The sequence below is a fragment of the Canis aureus genome, chromosome 5 (genome assembly GCF_053574225.1).
Source record: "Canis aureus isolate CA01 chromosome 5, VMU_Caureus_v.1.0, whole genome shotgun sequence".
Taxonomy (NCBI): Eukaryota; Metazoa; Chordata; class Mammalia; order Carnivora; family Canidae; genus Canis; species Canis aureus.
Genome location: NC_135615.1, coordinates 31100150 through 31121019, shown reverse-complemented (window position 1 = coordinate 31121019; position 20870 = coordinate 31100150). Strand labels below are relative to the sequence as shown.

Genomic DNA, 20870 nt, shown 5'->3' with positions numbered 1-20870 from the left:
CTCCTTGAACTTGGCCACCTGTTCTGGAGGCAGCTCCTCGGCCATGTTGCCCACACCTGTCACGGAGCTTCCGACCTTGCTGCCAACCGGCTCAGAGCTGGGCACTGCAGTGGGGACGGGCGGCTGAGTGTGTGCGAGGGCACAGCCTCTGTGGCAGCCTTGCCGTGGGATGGGAACCCCTCCTTTTCTGCAATTGGAGCAAAGGGAGGAGGAAGGCTCTCCACCCTCCCCATCATGTCCTTGGGCGAAATCCTCCTCCCAGGGAGGGACAGACCAGCCACAGACCAGAAATTCAGGAATTGGAGTGGCGGGGCCCGCCCAGGGGAGGCTGGAGGGAGCCACACCACACGGGGGGCCATCGGCGGCCTCCCCACAGACCCGGCCCTGATGGCAGATGGGCCACTGTGGAAGCTTCTTGCCGAGGTGATCCCCGCAGAGAGCACGGCTGGGAAGGGGAAGGGAGCCTCGCGTGGTGGACACAGCAGGTCCCGGGTGAGAGGGGGCCTGGCCGGCCATCCTGTGCTCCTCTCGGGCCGCCTGTCAGTGCTCACCCCACAGGGTGGACTGTGGAGGCGGATGTGCTGGAACTGAGTGGAATCAGGGTGGCCCCATGGGCGTCACTGAACTCCCAGCCCAGGTGGCCAACAGGTCTGTAATGGAGGGTGCGGCCAGCTGCCTGCGGCTTGGAGCGAGCAAGGAGCCTGGGTGCGCACAGACCCTGGCACATGGGTGTGCCACTTGTCACACGAATATTCCGAGGGTGATTTCGGGTGCGAGGGAAAGGCTTCCTGTCCCCCCAGAATACCTCTCCTCTAGCTCCTCTGAATCCGTTCCATCGTTAGGTCCAAGTCTCTCCCTGAGGCCACAGGGAGGAGTGGGGCGTCCCTACCCAGAGCAGCGGGGATGCTGGGGAGCCTGGGCACCCCCATCTTGTGTGTTCTCTAAATGCCCGCTGCCCTGAGTACAGAGTTAGAGCAAGAGCTCAGCCCTTGGGGTCTATTCCTCAAGTCCTTGGCAAGTGGGACCCGAGGCTCTGGGGGGACACTGGCTGGGAGTCGCTATGGGGTCTCTCTGCATGTGAGCCCTACACATTCCCAGGACCTCCACCCTCCATGCAGTGGGACCTGCGTCTCTGAGGGATCAGATAAACTCCAGCTCTGCCTCAGCCCGTCAAACCCTCTGAGGAGTCTCTCCTCCCCTAGGAGGCAGCCAGGCAAACAGCTCCCCGGCCTCAGCGCACCTGCCCGCCCCCCCGACAGTCTACCCCAGGCTCAATGCACTTGTCCCCCCAGCCTATCCCTCACTCAATGCCCCCCCAAGCCCACGTCATGCTCGGTGCACCTGCCCCCCCAGCCCATCCCAGGCTCAATGCACCTGTGCCCCCATTCCACCCCGGGCTCAGTATACCTGCCCCCTCAGCCCACCTTGGGCTCAGCGCACCTGCCCCCCAAGCCCACCCCGAGTCAGGGGACCCCCCAGGTGGAGACACAAAGGGAAATGCTCTCGTCGTCTAACTTCTTTAAAGAGGTCTTGAAGAAGTGCCGCGGTTTCATCTTCGTGCTGGAAGAGGACTGAGGCCTCGATACGTCTTGAGCAATCGGTTAGTCAACGAAGCCGCAGTCGCATCGGGTGGAGAACGCGGTGCAGCGGGGCCTGGCCTAGGGCGGGGCTCCCGGCAACCAGGGCGTTCTCTGAAGACTCTATGAAGATATAAATCTATATTTTCACATTTTATTTTCCTCTTCCCTTAGGAGCGGGACCCGTGATTAAAAATCCGAGGCGCTTACCATTTTCTTGTTTTCCCTTGGTATTAAATGGTGCGGCGTAAACCACGAGGAATTTTTCCGATGCTATCAGGAGGCAAAAGCTCTTGGTTCTTGCTCCGCCGCTGATTTGGAAATCCAACTTGGTCTCGGTATCTTCATCTATAAAATAGGATACCACGTCATCCTCCGTGTATGATCAGGGCACTTAAGATCAAAGATCAAAGCATCTTTGATCAACGGAAGGCATTATTATTCTAGGATAAAGCTCATCTTCGGTAGCAAGGGCTGTGTTTGATGTGACCCGACACTCAGAGGAGGGCCTCCCTCTCTATTTTGTTATTATACGTTTCTTGATTGAGCTGATAAACCAAACGCGTCTGCCCGGAGGTCTGGAGCCTGTCAAGCCGTCCGAGGCTCTGGCGTCCGTCAGCTCGTGGACGTCGTGGCTCGCACGCAGCAGAGGTGGTGTCTAGAGAGCATCTAGCGAGTGTCCTCATGGGACAGCAGGGGGAGAATGGTGGTCACTCACTGTCCCCACTCACAGATGGGGCCTTGGGAGGGATGGTCCTCTGCCCAAGGCCACCCACCCCTGGGGAGAGGGCCACCCTCTGTGAGTACCTCCCCACCTGCCACTTTGGGGCCTGCTTCCTCCCTCTGCATCACCGTATGTTCCAAGCCACATGGAAATCCCTCACTTCCCCTCCCACCCGGTGTCCTGCCTCAAGCGGCCCTGGGTCCCCTGCACTGGAGAGTGCTGATGGTGGACCCCAGGGCCAGGGAAGGGGGACAGCAGGGCCTGTGTTGCCAGAACCTAACCCAGCGTGATCCAGCCCCTTTCTTGCTCCACAGCAGCCCCCCCGCAGAGCCCAGCGCTTTGGAAGGAGCAGGAGGGAGCCGGGAGGAGTCTGAGGCTGGGACACTGTCACTTGCTTGTGTCCCAGCACTGGGTCCCCGGGGCCTGTAAAAAGCATGCACAGGAGAGAAGAATGCCTCACGTCAGCCCGTGGGGTGCCCCCCCCTCCCCAACCCAGTGTGAGGTTTACAGAGAAAGGCTGCCTGCTGGTAGAGGGGGACCCGGGTCTGCTGAGAACGGAGCGCCCGGAGCCCACGAGAACCCAGAGGCTGTGGCCCAGAGACCCAGCAGGCCGGCTGGAGGAAGCCTGGGGCCCTCCTGGTGTCACCTGCCCGAAGTCAGAGGTCAGCTGTCCCGCCCAGGACTGACTCCCTCACCTGCCCCACCCTGCAGCCAGGGACACGGGGTCTGCTGCCATGGTGAGTGGCTGCGGTCCTAGAGGTCCAGGGGATCCCCAGGGCTGAAGGGAGGGCAGGGAGGCAGCAGCCCTCCCCTAGGGTATGGGGGTTCCTGAGAGTGTCCCCCCAGGGAGGGAGTCCTCCCTCCCACTGCTCATGCAGCAGCCCTGCGTGTGCATGTGCACGTGCGTGTGTCGGGCCCAGGTGTGTGGGGGGTGGCCCAGGCCTCAGCACCCCCAGCCAGCCCGGGCTTCCCCAGGAGCAGCAGCTCACTTAGCCCTCCCTTCGCTAGGGGCCAAGTATGGGTGAGAAACCAGTCAGACAGGTTTGGGGGCCTCCTCTGGCTTCCCTGACTTGCGGGAACCTGCTCTCCCTCCTGTCCCTCCCACTCGGCCAGTCCTTGGAGTTGGCACCTCCGCCAGCCCGCCTGGAACCTCGTGTGCCTGCGTGAGGCCATCCACACACAGAGCTTCCAGAACCGGCTCCCGCCCCCCATCAGGCCGTCAGGCATCTCGAGAGCAGTGGGCGGTGGAAGTGCTGAGCCTCTGTGCTGCCCTCACAGATGGCGGGGCCCCCAGGGTCCCTGCTGAGCCCCTAACCTAAACCCAAGCCACATCCCCAGGAGCGCTCGGGCCCTGGAACCCGGCAGCCACGTGGGGTGTCGCCCTGGCCTCACGGGTCACAGATGCTGTAGCCCAAGGCAGGTGACCTCACTGCAGACAGGATGCCGTCCCCGCCTAAGAGGGTTGACCCCGGTGCAGCTGCAGGACGAGGAGTATCTGCTCGGGACGGGCTCAGGCATGCAGTCACCAGGAGCCTTTAGGGCCACCCTGCCCCGTCACCCGAGCGCCAGCGCTGTGGGGGACCTCGGGTGGCCCCTGGCTGCGAGCATCTTCTTGCAGGTCGCAGGACAGACATCCTAGAAGCAGACCAGGGGGGCTGCGCCCTGTTCCCAGAAAGTCCCAGGCCTGGGCAAACACCTGGTCTCACTGCTGTGAGGGTCAGTGTCTGTCGCCTTCACCGCTTCCACCCCTCTCGCCCACGATGGAGCAGGTGCTCCCAGGGGCGCCGAGTCAATCTGGTAGGTGACCATCATCCTACAGGAGGCAGTCACACGTTGAAGGCTCAGAAGTCAGAGGTCATCTTTCCATTTTATTCTTATTTTTTTTAAGGATTTGTGGACTTGACTCGAGAGAGAGAGAGAGAGAGAGAGAGAGCAGGAGGGAGGGGCAGGGAGAGGGAGAGAGAATCCAAGCAGACTCTGCACTGAGCACAGAGGCCAACTCGGGGCTCGATCCCACGGCCCCGGGATCATGACCTGAGCTGAAATCAAGTCAGACACTGAACTGACTGAGCCCCCCGGGCGCCCCGCATCTTTCCATTTTGGATGGTTGTGCAAGCCACGCCAGGATTCTCAGGCTACCAGCAGGTCACCTGGACAAGGGCAGAGGCCCTGCTGCCATGAGGCTCGTGTTCAAAGAGCAGGCCTTGCGGGTGACCCTATGCCCCCAGCGCTGCCTGCCGGCACCGTCGGTGCCCGTGGTCTGCCTAGACTTGCCAGACGGTGGGCAAGGGCCATCCTTCCCACCCTGTGACACCCCTGGGAGCTCGGCAGGACACACGCCGCCCTCCTCGCACCATCCCCACACACGCACGCGGCCCCGGCAACGAGGGCCCTCTAGCTCTCCAGTGCTTTCCACGCGAGATGCTTTTCCGGGGACAGAGAGGTGGCCCTTCAGGCACCAAGCACGTTAATTTTGGCCATCTGCGGTGGGGACCTTCCAAGGGGGTTCCCTACTCTACTCCCCGTCACTCTGGGCAAGCGGGGCGGGCTGTGGCCCCAAGAAATGGCCTCGTGGGTCCCGTCACAGTGGGGACAGGACAGGTGCACACGCCGAGCCCTGGAGGGTCCAGTTGCTGCACCTTCTCGGGCCGACCAGCCCCAGCTCCTGTCTGCACACAACCGTGCACCTGCCACGGCTCCCGACCTCGTTTCACAGCGGTTTAGACACAACAAGGTGGAACCGAAGTTGTCAGGGAAGAAAAAAAGTCGATCAAACGTGTAAATCAGCAAGCTTAATTTAAAAACAGTAATAAATCGGGGCTCCCGGGTGGCTCTGCGGGTTGAGGGTCTGATTCTTGGTTTCAGCTCAGGTCGTGATGTCGGGGTCGTGAGGTTGAGCCCCCGGTCAGGCTCTGAGCTCATCAGGGAGTCTGCTGGGGCTTCTCTCTCTCCCTCACTAGTGTGCATGCTCACTCTCTAAAAAAAAAAAAAAAAAAAAAAAAAAAAAAAAAAATTATTTACTTATTTTTAAAGATTTTTATTTATTTGAGAGACAACACGGCAGAGAGAGAGAGAGAGTGTGTGAGCATGGGCGGGGGTGGGAGAGGGAGAAGCAGACTCCCCAATGAGCAGGGAGCCCGACTCGGGGCTCGATCCCAGGACCCCAAGGTCATGACCTGAGCGGAAGGCAGATGCTTCACCGACTGAACCACCCAGGGGCTTTCAAAAAATTTTTAAATGTTAATTAAAAAAAAACAATAATAAATCAATCAGTCTGAGGGCGGTGCTGGGTGCATCTAATCTATCTCTGGATTCCGGAAGAGACCCTAACGCATCGCATGAGGCTGCTGTTCCCTGCACCCTGGCTCAGACACACCTGCTGCAGCTCCCTCCCCTGACCCCTGCTCCAGTTCCATCCACCTGGCAAGAAATGAGGGAGGGAGGGGCCCCTGGGTGGCTCAGCAGTGGAGCGCCTGCCTTCGGCTCAGGGAGTGATCTCGGAGTCCTGGGATCGAGTCCCACATCAGGCTCCCTGCAAGGAGCCTGCTTCTCCCTCGCCTGTGTCTCTGCCTCTCTCTCTGTGTCTCTCATGAAGAAATAAATAAAATCTTAAAGAAGGAAAGAAATGAGGGAGGGAGCAGCCCCAGGTCATCCTGCAGATGGAGGAGCGCCGGGTGCACCCACGCGTCCCAGTGCATCCCATATGTCCCAGTGTGTCCCAGCTCATCCCAGTGCGTCCCAGTGCATTGCTCAGAAAGAGCCAGTTAGGCCGCGGAGCTCCCAGAGCGCCAGCCACGGGGCCCTCCCTACCCGCTGGGGTTCCCTTGGAGAGCTCCCAACAGCTCTTCGCCATCCCGCCCCACGTCCCCCTTTCCATCTGCCCGGAGGAGAGCCAGGCAGGAGGCTAACAGGGTCTCCGTCCAAACATGCCCGCCCCACTGTGGACATGACCACACAAACTGGGTCACGATGTCCTATGTTGGTGAGTAGAACATTCCAGAGCGTGGATGATAGCCTCCCCCCCCCACCGCAGGACTGGTAATACCTGACGCATGCCCTTCTCTTGCTCTCTACATTGGCTTGAACGCACGCACATCCGCACGAAGGACTGGAACGACATGACCGCCCACATTTTACCTTGTAGGGTAAGGACAGTTCAAGACAGGACCACCTTTCCTTTTACCCTTAAGAACCTTAAGGACCTTCTCCGTTAAAAAACAGTTGGCAAGTTTATATAAACTCCTTTCTCAATGGGTAGGTGAACGCTCCATCACAGTCGGTCAGGCACCAGACCAGGGGCTGACTTTGGGGATCCCCGAGGTGGGGGTGCAGGCACAGCACAGGGTAGAAGCGGGAAGCAGGGGGGCACAGCTGCTAGAGCTTGGGGGGCAATCTGGGGGGGCCAGTGGGGTGTCAGGATGTGAGGGGGGAAGAGCAGGGTCTCTGGGTCCCTGGAGAGACAAGTGGTAACAGGAAGGAGAAGAAGAGGGGAGCCCCAAAGCAGAGAAGTTGCCAGAAACTAATTACGATTCTTCACCATTTTGCCAGAAGTCCCAGGACACAAATAATCCACCTGTTACAGGAGGACATAACCAGTGCCCTGTCCTGGTCATGCTAAAGGCTGTGACACGCGGACTCAGACAGCCATCAGGAAGTTTAGATCTGACTCAACGTGCCAGTGGATGGAGGCCCAAAGTCAGAGGTGAAACAGCAGAAATACAGTAAAATGATTCTGGAAATGCGAAGTCATGAAAGACTACACTAAAAAATAAGAGGGACTCTGTTAAAAATAAGCTGTCTTGTGAGTGGTAAAAAGTGACTGTCCATAAAGAAAAGTTGGTGCCTTTTGTGTTGGCATGAATACTCCTAGCGGTCAGGGCTCAGAAGGAGAGATGAAATATCTCATTTAGAGCCTGGGTCGTGCCGAGAACGCAAACAGCTTCTCTGGGATTTCGTGGCAAAGACGACCAAGAGTTTATACTCACAGCCTTCCCTAAAAGTAATATGAATGTCATAAACCCCATTATTTCTCCCGGGAAACGTGGCCAGCTGGAGGCTTCCAAGAATACACTTACAACTTCCCTTGCTAGAAGGGAAGGAGGAGATGGACTTTCTCCACCATTTTCCAGAATTCCAGCTTGAGGCGAGGCCCTGACCCGTCGCTGGGGATCAGGAGGTGGTGTAGAAGTAGGGACATCATCACATGGCTCTCCTGTGGACTTCCTTTATATTCATGGAATAAAATCCTACATTGTGTAAGCTAAAAAAAAAAAAAAAAAAAAAAAGACAAGAGAAAGAAAAAGAAAAAGTGACAGGTCTTGGAGGAAATGATCGAGAGACCAGTCATTTAATATATCAATGAAGAGCCCTTAATTTTTTTTTTTAAGAAACCATAATTAAATAGAAAAAAACAGGCCAAGGATACGAAGCCAGCTCACAGAAGAGCAAATCCAAATGGCCAACAAACATATGGAAAGACTCTGCCATTTGGCAGGAGATGGAGACGTACAAACTAGAGTAATAATAATAACAAGGTATCATTTTATCCCCAGTCTGGCTGGCAAAAATTCGTTGAAATCGCTATTGCCAGAGAGAGAGGACACCAAGAAATGGGTATCGCCCCAGGTTGCTCGGCAAGAGGTCAGCTGGGGCAGCAACAGGTCATGCAGTAAAACCCAGAGTAGGATTATATGAGCACGATCACAAATCTGGGCCGTGAGCAGGGCGGGGAGCGCAGGGAAGGAAGTACAAAGAGAAGGAAAAGATGAAAAACATGCATGATATGGTCCGTGTGCACACATGAGCACGGGTGTACGTGTGCAAGACAACTTATCTTTAAAGGACCTTTATATCTGCTGCTATTTCTGTGATGACTCATTTTCCTTTTTTTTTAAATTTTCTAATTCTTTCATTTTTCTTAGTTGTAAGACTTATATAAAAAAGACATTTCCTATTAACTATTTGGTTATCTTGAGGCACAGTTTGTAGAGGAAAAACAAGATAAATACTTTGATTTTTTTTTCAGCTTATTTATCAGTTTTTGGAAAAATAGGTTGTTCTCTTAGCATCCCCTGAAGGTGACCAGTGAGAGTTGTTTTGTTTTCTGAGTGTCATTATAAATTCATGGATTTAAGTGCTTTGGGTGTGTTCTAATCCATTGCAGTTATTATCATAATTGCTGCTGAACTTGTCCCAACTTTGGCTAGTGGAAAATCTTTTAGGTTGACTCTTTCATCATCATTATGAACAAGCTTTATTAAAGATTATGAATTCAGTTTCCAAGGGAGTTATAAATGGTTTTCTACAGAGAGATTATTTACTTGGTTTGTTGTTTTCACAGATAATATGTGTTTTGACCCATTGGGGTTATGTAGCTCATGTATTAAAATTGGAAGTTTATTCTGTTGTTCTTAACATCTGTGACCTGCAATGTTTGATTTGATCTCTGAACTATTTGTCTTCACTCTCTTTTTTTTTTGTATATTTTTTATTGGAGTTCGATTTGCCAATATATAGCATAACACCCAGTGCTCATCCCATCAAGTGCCCATCACCCAGTCACCCCATTCCTCCACCCACCTCCCTTCCACTACCCCTTGTTTGTGTTTTTCACAAATCCCAGGCTTCGCAGGGCTTTCATTTTTAAGAAAAAAGGGAATCAAGAGAGGCACGCTTGGTGGAATCGATTCACCATCCTGGGTTTCCAGCGAGCCGGAGGGGGAGGCCTGGTCCCCCGGCGGTGGCCCCCAGGCGCGAGTGAGGCCTCCCTGCCACTGGGAAGGGTCCGCAGGCCCAGCGGCTTCTGGTCCTTGGGGCTTCCGGCCCAAGGGGGTTTCAGAGGGGTTCTTTCTCTCCGGCCTTTTGTTTTTTTTAAGATTTTTATTTATTTATTTGAGTGAGAGAGAGAGCACCAATGGGGTAAGGGGCAGGGGGGAGAGGCAGGCTCCCCGCTGAACTGGGAGGCTCACTGAGGCAGGGCTGGATCCCAGGGCTCTGAGGTCATGACCTGAGCCCAAGGCAGACCCTCAACTGATGGAGACCCCGGGCACTCCCTCTTTCCTTTTAGATCCACCTGAGGGACTGTCTTGTTGGCTCCTCAAACTTGCCCAGGACGTGAGCAGGTCTTGATTTTTGTTATGTTTTCTCAAGCTGCATGTTTGGTATCTTTTGAGTGTCACCTGGGAAGCAGGTAGCAAGTCGGGCAAGGTGACTCTGTTAGATCATCACGTTCAGGGAGACTCTCGGCTGTTCAGGGAGCCAAGTGTAGAACACGTGGAACGGAACCTCCGTAGGGCACATTCCCTGACACCAGGGGTCCCCGCTCTGGGCCTAAGGAGGTGGCGAGGACATGCTTCCACGAGATGCGGCCCATGGGCCTGTTGGCGCCTGACGGGGTGTATCTGAGGCTCGGCTGGTACTAGGTGGTGTGGCTGAGCCACCGACTCAACTCCGGGGAAGGGGGGGCCTTTCCATAATGCCCAGGTTAGCAACGGTGGGACAATGGGCGCAGCAGGGCTCCTCCGATCCCCCTGGAGTCCCCAGGAGAGGGCCTGAGGCCTGTGGCCGGCGCGCCCCCAGGGCCACTCCTGCTGCCCCCAGGCCAACCCTGTGAAGGAACTTTCTAGTCTCAGGTCCTGGACGGCCCCTGACCCCAGAGGGAGGGAATGGGGCGGCCCAGGAGGGCCCGGGGCAGGGGCTGTGTGAGGGCGCCCAGGCAGGGTGCGCGGGGCCCCGAGGGACCAGCCTGGGAGAGGAGGCCTCGCAGGACGAGGGGCTCAGCGGCTGCCCTGCCCATCAGGCTGCGGAGAAACCACTGCTCAGGAGTGAGTGGGGCCGTCCCGGGGTGATCCCCCCGCGTCCTCTCTAGACCGCCCAGCCTCCCCTGGAGCCCAGGGGCCCCGGGCCAGCCGACCACCGGTAGGGGGTGACCCAGCGTCTTCGTGTTCACCACCCCCCGCCTGGGCTGACCCGGAGGCTCCTTTTGACCCAGATGCTGCAAAGGAAGACGCTGGCGGTCCTTGCACCTGCCCGGGGGGCCGGGGAGAGAGGGACCTGCGGCCCGAGTGGCGGGGCAGGCTCGGGGTTCCTGGGGGCTCTGACAGCGGATGTGGGGGGCTCCACAGAGCCCAGAGCCAGGGAGAAGGGCCGCCCGCCCCGCCTGACAGGCTCCTTGCCCAACCTGGGCAGGACCAGGTGACACACCGCGGGGCGGCTCCTCATGACCCCGCCCGGAAAGGCTCAGTCATCCCCGAGGAGCCCGTCCCCTTGTGCCAGCTTCAGCGCGGGAGGGGGGGGGGGGCCTCGGCACAGACGCCCCATGCCCCAGCTCCAGCTGTTCCCAGAGCCCCTGCTGCCCGCGGAGAGGTGCCCCAGCAGGGATTGCTCAGTGCTGCCTCCCCGGGGGGCTGTGCCCACCCCAGGGACCCCAGGCTGTGTTCACTCCTTCCTCCCTCCCTGGGGGGGGGTGCAGTGCCCACCCCCACGGACCCCAGGCCTGGGTCAGTGCAGGCCCTGAGCTCACACTCCCCCTGGGGGAGCCCTGGGCCTGAGGTCACCTGGCCCCAAGTTCCCACCACCTTGGGTGTGGGGATATCAGACCTTCTGGGTCAGGGCCCCTCACGCCCACTGCTCTGCCTGGCCCCTCCACATGGGCTCACCTGCCCGGGCCGCACCCACGCGCCTGCCCCCCGCGTCGCCTCCACGAGCCTGCATCCACCTTCGTCCGCCCTCAGCTTCCTGCTCCCCAGCCTTCCGGGGCACGCTGCCCCCCTCCTGCCTGACCCCCTCCGTCCCTGGGTAACCTGGCCTGTGGCCTCGCCCATCTCTTTTCTGGGGCTTTTTCATGTTTTTCTCCTACTTTTCCTCCGGGTTCTTCATCTGTGTGTCTTTTTGAGGTCCACGCTCCCCATTCACATATGGAACAATGATTTGTTTTTTAAAGATCTCCAGTCTTTACCTTGAAGAAAATTTAAGAATTTTCTTCACATTTTTTTAGCTTATCTGACTACTTTCCGGCATCTTGAAAAGAGAACAGAAGGGCACCTGGGGGGCTCAGTGGTTGAGCGTCTGCCTTCAGCCCAGGTCATGACCCCAGGGTCCTGGGATCGAGTCCCGCACCGGGCTCCCCGCAGGGAGCCTGCTTCTCCCTCTGCCTGTGTCTCTGCCTCTCTCCCTGTGTCTCTCATGAAGAAATAAATAAAATCTTTAAAAAAGAGAGAGAGAGGAGGGGAGCAGAGCTTCCTCTCCACCTGTACCCGCCCACGCAGGCCGCGCTCTGCAGCCTGATCCCCACGCGGCCGACAGCACCTGCCTAGCTCTCTCCTCCTGCTCCCTGTGCCGCCGCTGATGCTGGGCCATCTCGCTTCCCTGAGTGTATTCCAAACTGTTACCACGCACACTGAAACAATCTTCTTTTAGAACCAAAGTGTTGCACACTAGTGCTAAATATTTGGGTTCATGGTCATGTGGTACATTTGTTTCCTCGAGCTGCACAGCTTTTCCCCCTACGATGCATTTGAAATTCCTTCCTCTGGGTCTACTAGACGGACAGACATATGGATAATAGATAGTAGATAAGAGAAGACTGATCGATAACGGGTGAGAGAGGGGGGCCATAGTTCTGCAGCTCCCCAGGTCAGCGTGGCAAGGAGTTGGGGCACCGATGAGCGGAGCAGTGGGGGCACACACCAAGAGCCCCACCCAGCCCTCCGCGCGTCCTGCACCTGCCGCCTCCTTCCCTGTAGGGAAGCAGCACCCACCCAGCGCCCAGCCTCACAGGGGCCTCCGCCCTGGCAGGTCTAGGGGTCAGGTGCTGCCGAAACCCCGACTCCTCGGGAGGCCAAAGATGCTGTCCCCACACCTGCCCACCGAGACACGCCTGGCTCCGCGCAGACAGAGGAGGTCAGGGGAAGTTGGGGGGTGCAATGTCAGGCCCCCCGGGGCGGACCCGATGCTGGGCCCACCCCCACCCCCCAAGTCAGGCCTGCAGCAGGTGCCTCCTTCTCGAGCCCGCCCCGAGCTCACCTGTGACTTGCCCTCCAGCACCCCGCGGAGGAAAATCTCAGAACTGAGCACCGCCCCATCCATTCCCCCCTTTGCCCCGGACTCCTGGTGGGGCTCCCAGGGGCAACTCCACACCGCACACCCGGCCCCTTTCTCCTCCTGGGGCCATCCCTTCTCCGCATCCCCAAATTTGGCCTCATCCACGTGCAATGCTTGCTCCTGGGTGAGGTGCACTGGGGGCCCCTGTACTGCTTCAGAGGAGCTCGGGGTGGCCTGTCCTCCGGGCTCAAACCCAGAAACGCCGACGCCGGGTTGGACGCCGGGTTGGACGCGGGGGGTGCTCCGGGTCAGCAGGGCCCTGGAGAGCCTTGGCTGGCTCCGAGACGCTGCGCCCCAGGTCACCAGCCCTCCTGCCCCGTCCCCCCCACCACACAGCCCCACTCCTGGGACCAAGCCTTCCAGCACCTTCTGTCTCCCAGGTTCCACCCCCGCCAGCTGACCTTGGCCAAAGGCCTCATCGCCCGTGCAGCAGGTGTTTCTTGAACGCCGGCTCCGTGCTGGGGGCTCTGCGGGACCTGGAGAGTCTCCCGTGAACGAGACGCCCTCCCTGCCTCCCAGGGACTCAGAGGAGAGATTCCCTCGGCGGTGGTGACGCCCCTCAGCCCGGTCCCCAGAGCCCAGAAAGCCAGGACACCCTCCCGCTGGCGCGGTTTTGTGGCTCCATCCCAAGGTGCCGAGTCCGGGGTAATCACCCGAGGCTGGTGGGTGACCACGTCCTTGTCTGGGGAAGAAGGGGGTTTAGGCGGGAGGCGTCTTTCGGAAATCCTGAGCCGTGGAGGCCAGTTTTGCAAGGACATCTTCCTCAGATGCTCAGTGACCATCGGCCCCTATGGAGCCCTCAGCGTCACACGGGCTGACCCCTGTGCCACCCTGCAGATGACGACCCCGGGCCAGCAGAGCCACAACCGGGCCCCGCGCGGGAAGGACAGGCACCGGGCCTCCGCATCCCCCTCTCGGTCACCGGCCTCTCGGGAGGGACCTCTGCCGACGCCCAGCGAGTTGAGAGCCACCGAGTGAGCAGCCTGCAAAGAGACGTCCGCACTTGGCTGAACCCCTTCGCCCCCCTCAAATCGCTTATGGGTACGGAGCCCGCGCCCCAGACGCTCCTGCCTTCCCCACCCCGCCGGTGCTCCCGGCAGGTGGGGGGGCTCACCTGGCGCTCACCTGAGCCCCATGCCCACACGAGCACACACATGCACACACACACGCACATGCACGCACACGTGCTTTCTGCATCCAGGGAAAATGTTTTCATCACAATTATAAACTTCAAAGGCCTGGAACTTGGAACAAACGCTCTTCCGGCCTCTTCAAGAGCTCTGAACCCTCCGGGAAGACCAGCTCGTTCTCTGGAAGGTAAGTCCCGCACCCTGTTCTCGTGGGGACTGGGGGTCACCCGCCTGGCCACCCACCAAGTGTAGCCGGCCGGCGAGCATTGCTCCAGCCCCTCAGCAACGTCACCTCCTTTAATGTTTTCTGTTGGTTGATTTCATTTCAAAACATCAAATATTTTTTTAGACTTTAATTTTTATTAATTAATTTAATTTTATTAATTTTAATTTTAGATTTTTTTTTATTTAAAAATCTTAAAATAAAATTAAAAAATTTTTTAATTTAAAATTTTTTTAAAGTTTTATATAAAAAAATGCAACGGGGGTGCCTGAGTTGCTCAGCTCAGACTGCTTCTCCCTCTGCCCATGTCTCTGCCTCTGTCTCTCATGAATAAATAAACAAATCCTTAAAAAATAAAATAAGTTAAAAATGTAAACACCGTATCCAATATCAGATTTCAAAGGCCAGCGGGTGGTACAAAGAGGCCCTTCCAGACCCCTGCCCTGCCTCTCCACCCTGCCCTCCCCTAAGGCTTCTCCAGGACTCTGTCGCCCGCCCAGACGGTCACGGGAGACACCAGGGATCACAGTGAGTTACCTGGGCTAAGTCACCAGTCCCAGCAGGTGTCAGAAAAAAAAAAAAAAAATCACCCTTATCCCTGGAAAACAGGAAGTCTGAGAAGAGATTTGAATTTGTTTATCTGCTTTTATTGTGGGATTTAGTACTAATTTGCTTTCGTTTGGGGTGATCATTTAATCTTGACTTAATCCAAGGGACTGTCAATAATTAAATAGAGGTCACTTCGTGTCCTGCGTCCTCCTGCCTCTTGTGTACGTGTTCTGATTGAGGTGCTCTAAGTCACTGGAGGCAGAGGCTTCAGTCGTCGAGCTGCTAAGGAGCTTGGAGATACCCAACAGGGGGCCTTGGCACGGGGTGGAGAACCCCCCTGAAGGCTGCCCCCAGATCTGCTGCCGGTAAAAGCAGGGGAAGCTGACGTGAGGACACACTGACCCGAGAAGATCCAAGAAACTTCTCAGAACAGCCCAATTTTTTGCTTCCTGTGCCTCGGTGGACTTCATTCTGCAGGTGAGGCCTCCGATCATAAAATTGAACCACTCCTTTCCCTTTATGACCTAGCAAGAGGCAACAGGCGCTGCCCTGCCAGCTCGGGAAAAGGTGCTCTCACACCCTCTACCAGCCTCCTAAACCATGAGGTCACTCGGTTACTCAATCAGATTTCAGTCAAACGACTCCCAGGTGTGATCAGAACAACGATCTCCTCCCTCAGCTCAAACTCCAGTCTTAGCCTACCTAACCCAGGATGGCTGTGGAGGGCTCTGGATGACTCACACGAGAGTGACCAAGAGTCATTCCAAGAGCTGGGTCATGCACTGAGTCTGGAAGCCACCCAGTTTGTTGTATTTTGTTGTAGTGACCTGAACACACCAGGACAAGGTGTTTCTAATTCATCCTGGGGGCTGGTTGTTGAGCAACTGTTAGGCCTGGGGAGTGGCTTAAGAGAGAGGCGTGGAGGGGGGAGAAGTTCTCATGGCCCTTCTTGCAGGGCACACGCATGGCACCGGCTGACCGCACTGGGGAATCCCGGTGGGCTTCTCCAGAGCCCCCGGCGGCAGAGGCACCGCCCCGAGGGTGCTCCATGAACCCTTTAACAAAACCTACTCTGCCACCAATTCACACAGACCAGCGATACCTCGGGTCCCCTACTCTTCAAAGGCAGTAGCCGCAGTAGGCAGTCCCTTTGACGGGCGTCTTCATGAAGGCCGGGGGGTTGATCGGGGTCCTCATGAATACGGATTCTGTAAGGCCAACCCTGCCCCGGCCAGGATCCCAGCGTCCTCGGCACCTCTCACCTCCAGCCCAGGGAGCTCTGCTCTTGGTTCAGACTTGGTTCTCCATGCTCCACCGTCGTCATCCTCCAAGTGTATTCCAAGGACCCCTGTGGGGGAAGGGTGGCCCCAGTGCCCTTCAGAGAGCCTGGGAGGTCAGAATGATTCTCCTAATAATACATTATTTGCCTTTTTTTTTTTTCCTGTGCTGACATCTTGCTCTGAGGCCAAAGCAATGTTGGGTGCAATCACAGCCCCTTAGCGTGAATCAAGGCTCCTGCACGAACAGTCATGATATTCTTCATGGCATCTCAATTGTTTAAAAAAAAAAAAAAAAAAGCCAGTTTCACTTAAGAATATTCTTGGAGTGGTGAATTTTATTCAATTTCCCCCCTTGCACGTGCATCTTTAATACACTACTGAATGTGGAGATATAGTGGCTGCCATCAGAAAAGCGCCCGTGCGAACACCCTAAGTAACAGGGACCGCCTTTTGGACGGAATGCCACTTTTACTGGAAAGAACAGCTGATGTGACAAGTATGGTCGCTCAGACTGCGTATTTGGCAGACGCTTTTTCAAAATTGGATGAAGTGAGCCTGTCGCTTCAAGAAAAACAACTGACCCTATTTGTTGTCGATGATGACATTGGAGTTTTCAAATGAAAATTATAAATTTTTGGAAATTTCACATGTGCTTGAGACTTTCTGATACTTTTCTAATAGGATTGGTGGTGACATTAATGAATGTGATTTTTTTTAAATTATATGTGCAATGGCTCAACCTGTAGATCTGCAGAACTCGGTGAACCAATATCATCCAAATGACCAACCACAGCGTGACAAAATCACAAAGCACAAGACGACCAACGGATTTTAATGTGACAGTACGAATAGATTCGTTGGCGTGGTTTTAGATTCCACACTACGGGTAATGTTTGAGGAACCACCACTTATCAAATTTTGATACCGTACCAAAGAAGACTAGCCACCAATATCCAGAGGAGTCACTTACATGTTCTTTCTTTTTCCAACTGCGAATCTGTGTGAAGCTGGGTTAACCCATGTTTCAAATCAAAGCACCTTCCCACAAATCCAGTGCGGCAGGGGCAGACATGCTTCTACAAGACCGGACGTATAAAAAGACTTGCAAAATTATTTTTATTAGGTGCCCCTCATCTCCTTTTTTTTTTTTTTTTTAGTTTTAGAAATGTAATTATTTTCCGGAAAACAATATTTGCATATAATGAGTTTTTCATTTTTTTTTTCTGTTACAGATAAATCGAGAAAAATATATTTCAGTAGTTCACGTTTTTCCAGTCTCAATTCCAAGTCCAATAACTATTGACAGATACACCCCACATACACAAAAGCTCCTCGGGGTCCTCAATAATTGTAGATGCTTAGATGCATCCGAAGATCAAAAATGTGTTCTGAGGGAAGGCTACAAGGGAGAGAGTTGCAGAAGCTCATGAAAAAAGAGCTGGTTTCCTAACTAGCGAGACGCCCCAGCTGAGCCCATCCCAGCACTCTCCTTGCTGAGTCATGAGTAACTTTGCTTAAAATCCTTACTGAGCTCCCTTTCAATGTCCCTTGTTGAAGAACACGCTTAGGGCGAGGGATGGATGTTGGAGCCCCGAAACCATAATCCAGAAACCTGCAGACACCTGTTGGCCACTTACCCCCTTGCAGGTGAGGTAGGCAGGAAGCAAGACCGACCGTAGCATCCATCAGGGGGCCTGTCTCAGGCACGAGCTCTCCCACCATGGCGGTTCTCCTTCTGCCTCCTGCTGCCGCCCTCGAATTATCTCATGGGTACATCCCTTTGGGGGTGAGATTTCAGCTTCTGAATTTTAGAGGGACACATTCAGACCACGGCATCCAGTTTAATGATTCCTTCTTTCACGGATCATATCTTTGATGTCATATCTAAACCCACCCCAGACCCAAACTGGATGAGCTGGATGTCATGGCCAAGCCCCAGGTCATTCAGACTTTTCTATGCCATCGTCTGCCAGTTTTATAGTTTTGCATTTTATATTTTGTCTACGATCCATTTTGAGTTACTTTTAGGGAAGGGTGGAAGGCCTGTGTCTAGCCTCACTTGTTGCGCATCGATGTCCGCTCATGCCAATGCCAGAACCATTTGTTAGAAAGACTATCATTCCTCCCTCTCGTCGCTCCTTTGTCAAAGACCAGCCGACTGTGTCGTGAGGGGCTATTTCTGGGCCCCCCATGCTCCTGCTCCACTGATCCACTCTGGCAACGCCGCACCACCCAGATTACCAGGGCTCACAGTGAGTCCTGAAGCCAGGTAGTGTCCACCCTCCAACTTTGTTCTCCTGCAATATCCTGGTGGCTCTCGGGGTCTCTCCCAGTTTTTCATGGATCCCCACAGGCAGTGGGTGGTCATTCCCCCAGGCTTCCTCGGACTTGGGGGCAGGAGGCTATGCTCAGTGAGCACCCCCACTTCACCTTCTCGAAAATATCCCCTCTTCTGCTCTGCTCTCCCAAACCCGGGGGTCCAGATGCAGACGTGCCTTTGCATGTCTTCCCGTCAGTCAGAGGGCAAAATGGGAACCCCCCACCGCCTCTTACCTGGACTGCTATAGTGCCCCTCCTCGGGTGCTTCTGTCCCCTCATCCATCGGGCTGCAGCCACGCCAGCCCCTTTCTGCCACTTGGCCACACCAAGCCCTGTCCCAGCCAGCTCAGCCCCCTGCCCGGACCGCACCTTCTCCCATCAGGTCACCCTCGAGTGCTGCCTCTGAGATTGCGTCCCCTGACCATTACTGTGTGTCCTTCCCGTGTTCTCCCCACCAGGACCCTTTTAATTTCCTTCATGGCATTCGTCGCCATCTCCAAGTGTCTCACCTGTCAGCTTACTTGCTAGCCAGCTGTCTCGCAGAGGGAATGTAAGCTTCTGGAGGACCGGAAGCTGCCCGTCTGGCTCGTGGCTCCATCCCCAGCTTCTCAAACCATACCTGCCCAGGCCCTCAGTACACGGGTAGGAATGAAGGAGCTGGGGGAAATCCTTCTCCATTCATGTTTCTTCTGGAGACGAGAAGACAGTCTGCTCCTACCCAAAGAAGAAAACCTCGTTCCTTCTCTGCAAACCCTCTTGGGAACCCGAAGGCTTTCAGGCTGTGGAAAGCAAAGACAAGCAGGGGACGGTCCCGTGAGGCAAAGGCAGCCTGGGCCTCTCCTCCTGCCCATGCCGCCCCTGGAGGGAAGCTGGCTGTCCTGCGGAGCGCAGGGTCTGAAGACGGGACGGGGCGATTCAGAGCGAGCAGGAAGGGCCGGAGCCAGTCCCTGGGGCTGGGCAGGCCACCCTCCCTGCGGGTGTCCTCGCGGGGTTACCGGGGCTCCCGGTGCAGGGGCGGGGAGCCGTGCACACACACACACACACACGCCTGGTGCTGGCGTCAGCTCAACCCTCGGCCAGCCGGACTCCTGTTCCAACAGCACCCGGCCTGGGGCAACCGCAGGGCGGGGAGTCTGCGTGTGCGGAGGGCCCTGCTCCCTCTTAAGCGCCCGCCAGTCAAGCCCGGGCCAGACGGCCAGCAGCCTGCGCCCCGCGCCCCGAGCCCCGCCGCCTCCCGTCCTGCTGCTCCGCCGGCCGCCACCGCCACCGCCACCGCCACCGGGGCCGGCCACCGCCGCCCTCCTCCGCCCACCCTCCATGGCCGACCAGCTGAGCGAGGAACAGGTGGCCGAGTTCAAGGAGGCCTTCTGCCTGTTTGACAAGGACGGGGACGGGGCCATCACCACCCAGGAGCTGGGCACCGTCATGCGCTCCCTGGGCCAGAACCCCACGGAGGCCGAGCTGCGGGACATGGTGGGCGAGATCGACCGGGACGGCAACGGCTCCGTGGACTTCCCCGAGTTCCTGGGCATGATGGCCAGGCAGCTGAAGGGCAGGGACAGCGAGGAGCAGATCCGCGAGGCCTTCCGCGTCTTCGACAAGGACGGCAACGGCCTGGTGAGCGCGGCCGAGCTGCGGCACGTGATGACCAGGCTGGGGGAGAAGCTGAGTGACGAGGAGGTGGACGAGATGATCCGGGCCGCCGACGTGGACGGGGACGGGCAGGTGAACTACGAAGAGTTCGTCCACATGCTGGTGTCCAAGTGAGGGGCCGGGCCTGGCGCCGCGGCCTCCGTAGCCGGCCACCCGGCTCTGCCGTGGGCACCTGGGCCCTGCGGTGCTCCCTGCGTCCCTCCGGCCCCTCTGGGCCCTGCTGCTTCTCCGACCAGGTGATTCCGCCCACTTTCCCACACTTCCTTGGCCCCCTTTTTCCTGCCAACCCTCCCCGAGCCTCTTCTCAGCCGAAATGACAGAGGCCACCCACAAGCCCAGCGAACACGAGGTGCTTCTGGTGCTCAGAAGCCACAGCAGCATCACTCTGCACCGTCGCCGAGCAGAGGACAGATCAAGCCGTGCTGGCTGGCTCCTGGGGGAGGCGCAGTGAGACATCACAGAGCCCTTGGCTGGACCCCTGACAGGCCCCACTCGCCTGGGGGGGCGATAGCCCCCAGTGCAGGGGGGCGGGCTCCATCTGCTGCTGGACTGGGGGTGATGAGGGCCCCGGGGTGAGGGGGCCGCTGGAGGTGACGATGCTGCAGATCCAGCTTCCAGAGAGACCTCGCCTCCTTCCACTGCGTGCTGGCTTGTCCGTGATTCATCCTTTGATGCTGAGAGTAAAGCCGGGGTCTGTTGTAACACGCTCGTGTTCAGCTCCACGGAGGGGAATTTGAGCAGAAGGGGAGGGAATAATAAAACGCTTGCTTTTTTGTTCTGGATCCCGCTGAAACGATCCTTGCCGCGGCCTGGGTGTAGGCGAGGCAGGCTCTCCGCGCTCCTGCGTTTAGAAAAGGCAGCGGAGCCTTGCGTCGGAGGCCGTCGCGAAAACACAGAAGCCTAATAAGGTAACTCTGGCAAGTTGACGTCACACGAAATGGCTAAGTCAGTGGCAAGGAGTGGTTACAACGAGAGGCAGAGCCCCTGGAGTGGGTAACAGGTGCGTTCCCGGCCCTGGCAGCCCTGGGCTGCGCCGCTCCGAGGGTGGGGCCAGGTGGGCAGTGGAGGGTGCGCACTGCCCCCCAGCACCCACGGCACCCCAGCCCCCCGTGTGGAGTCCCTCTCAGAGGGCGCGCCCGGTAACCCTGAGGTCAAAGGGACCATGCAAAGGGGTCATTTCGGTGCCCAAGGGAGCAGCGTCTGCAGTGGACGCGGTCCTAGGGCTCAAGGGACCGTCACGAAGCAGCTGGCTGCTCTCGGAGAAGTCCTTTCCCCCACACCCCGTCCCCACCACGTGTGTCCTCATGTGTAAAA

The 20870-nt window shown here is 56.9% G+C and overlaps 1 protein-coding gene, 1 long non-coding RNA gene and 1 pseudogene across 2 annotated transcripts; 2 read left to right on the top strand and 1 right to left on the bottom strand.

Moving 5' to 3' along the window:
• The window catches only part of LOC144313900 (calmodulin-alpha pseudogene), an 859-nt pseudogene extending 671 nt beyond the window's left edge, over positions 1–188 (bottom strand).
• Positions 189–6854: 6666 nt separating this feature from the next.
• Positions 6855–8751, top strand: LOC144313376 (uncharacterized). Its single transcript, XR_013379036.1, has 2 exons — positions 6855–7003; positions 8523–8751. It is a non-coding gene; the product is annotated as an uncharacterized LOC144313376 (long non-coding RNA).
• Positions 8752–19082: 10331 nt separating this feature from the next.
• Positions 19083–20338, top strand: LOC144313898 (calmodulin-like protein 3). Its single transcript, XM_077897322.1, has one exon. The coding sequence runs from the start codon at positions 19221–19223 to the stop codon at positions 19668–19670; it is 450 nt and encodes a 149-aa protein (XP_077753448.1). The 5' UTR covers positions 19083–19220; the 3' UTR covers positions 19671–20338.
• Positions 20339–20870: the final 532 nt, after the last annotated feature.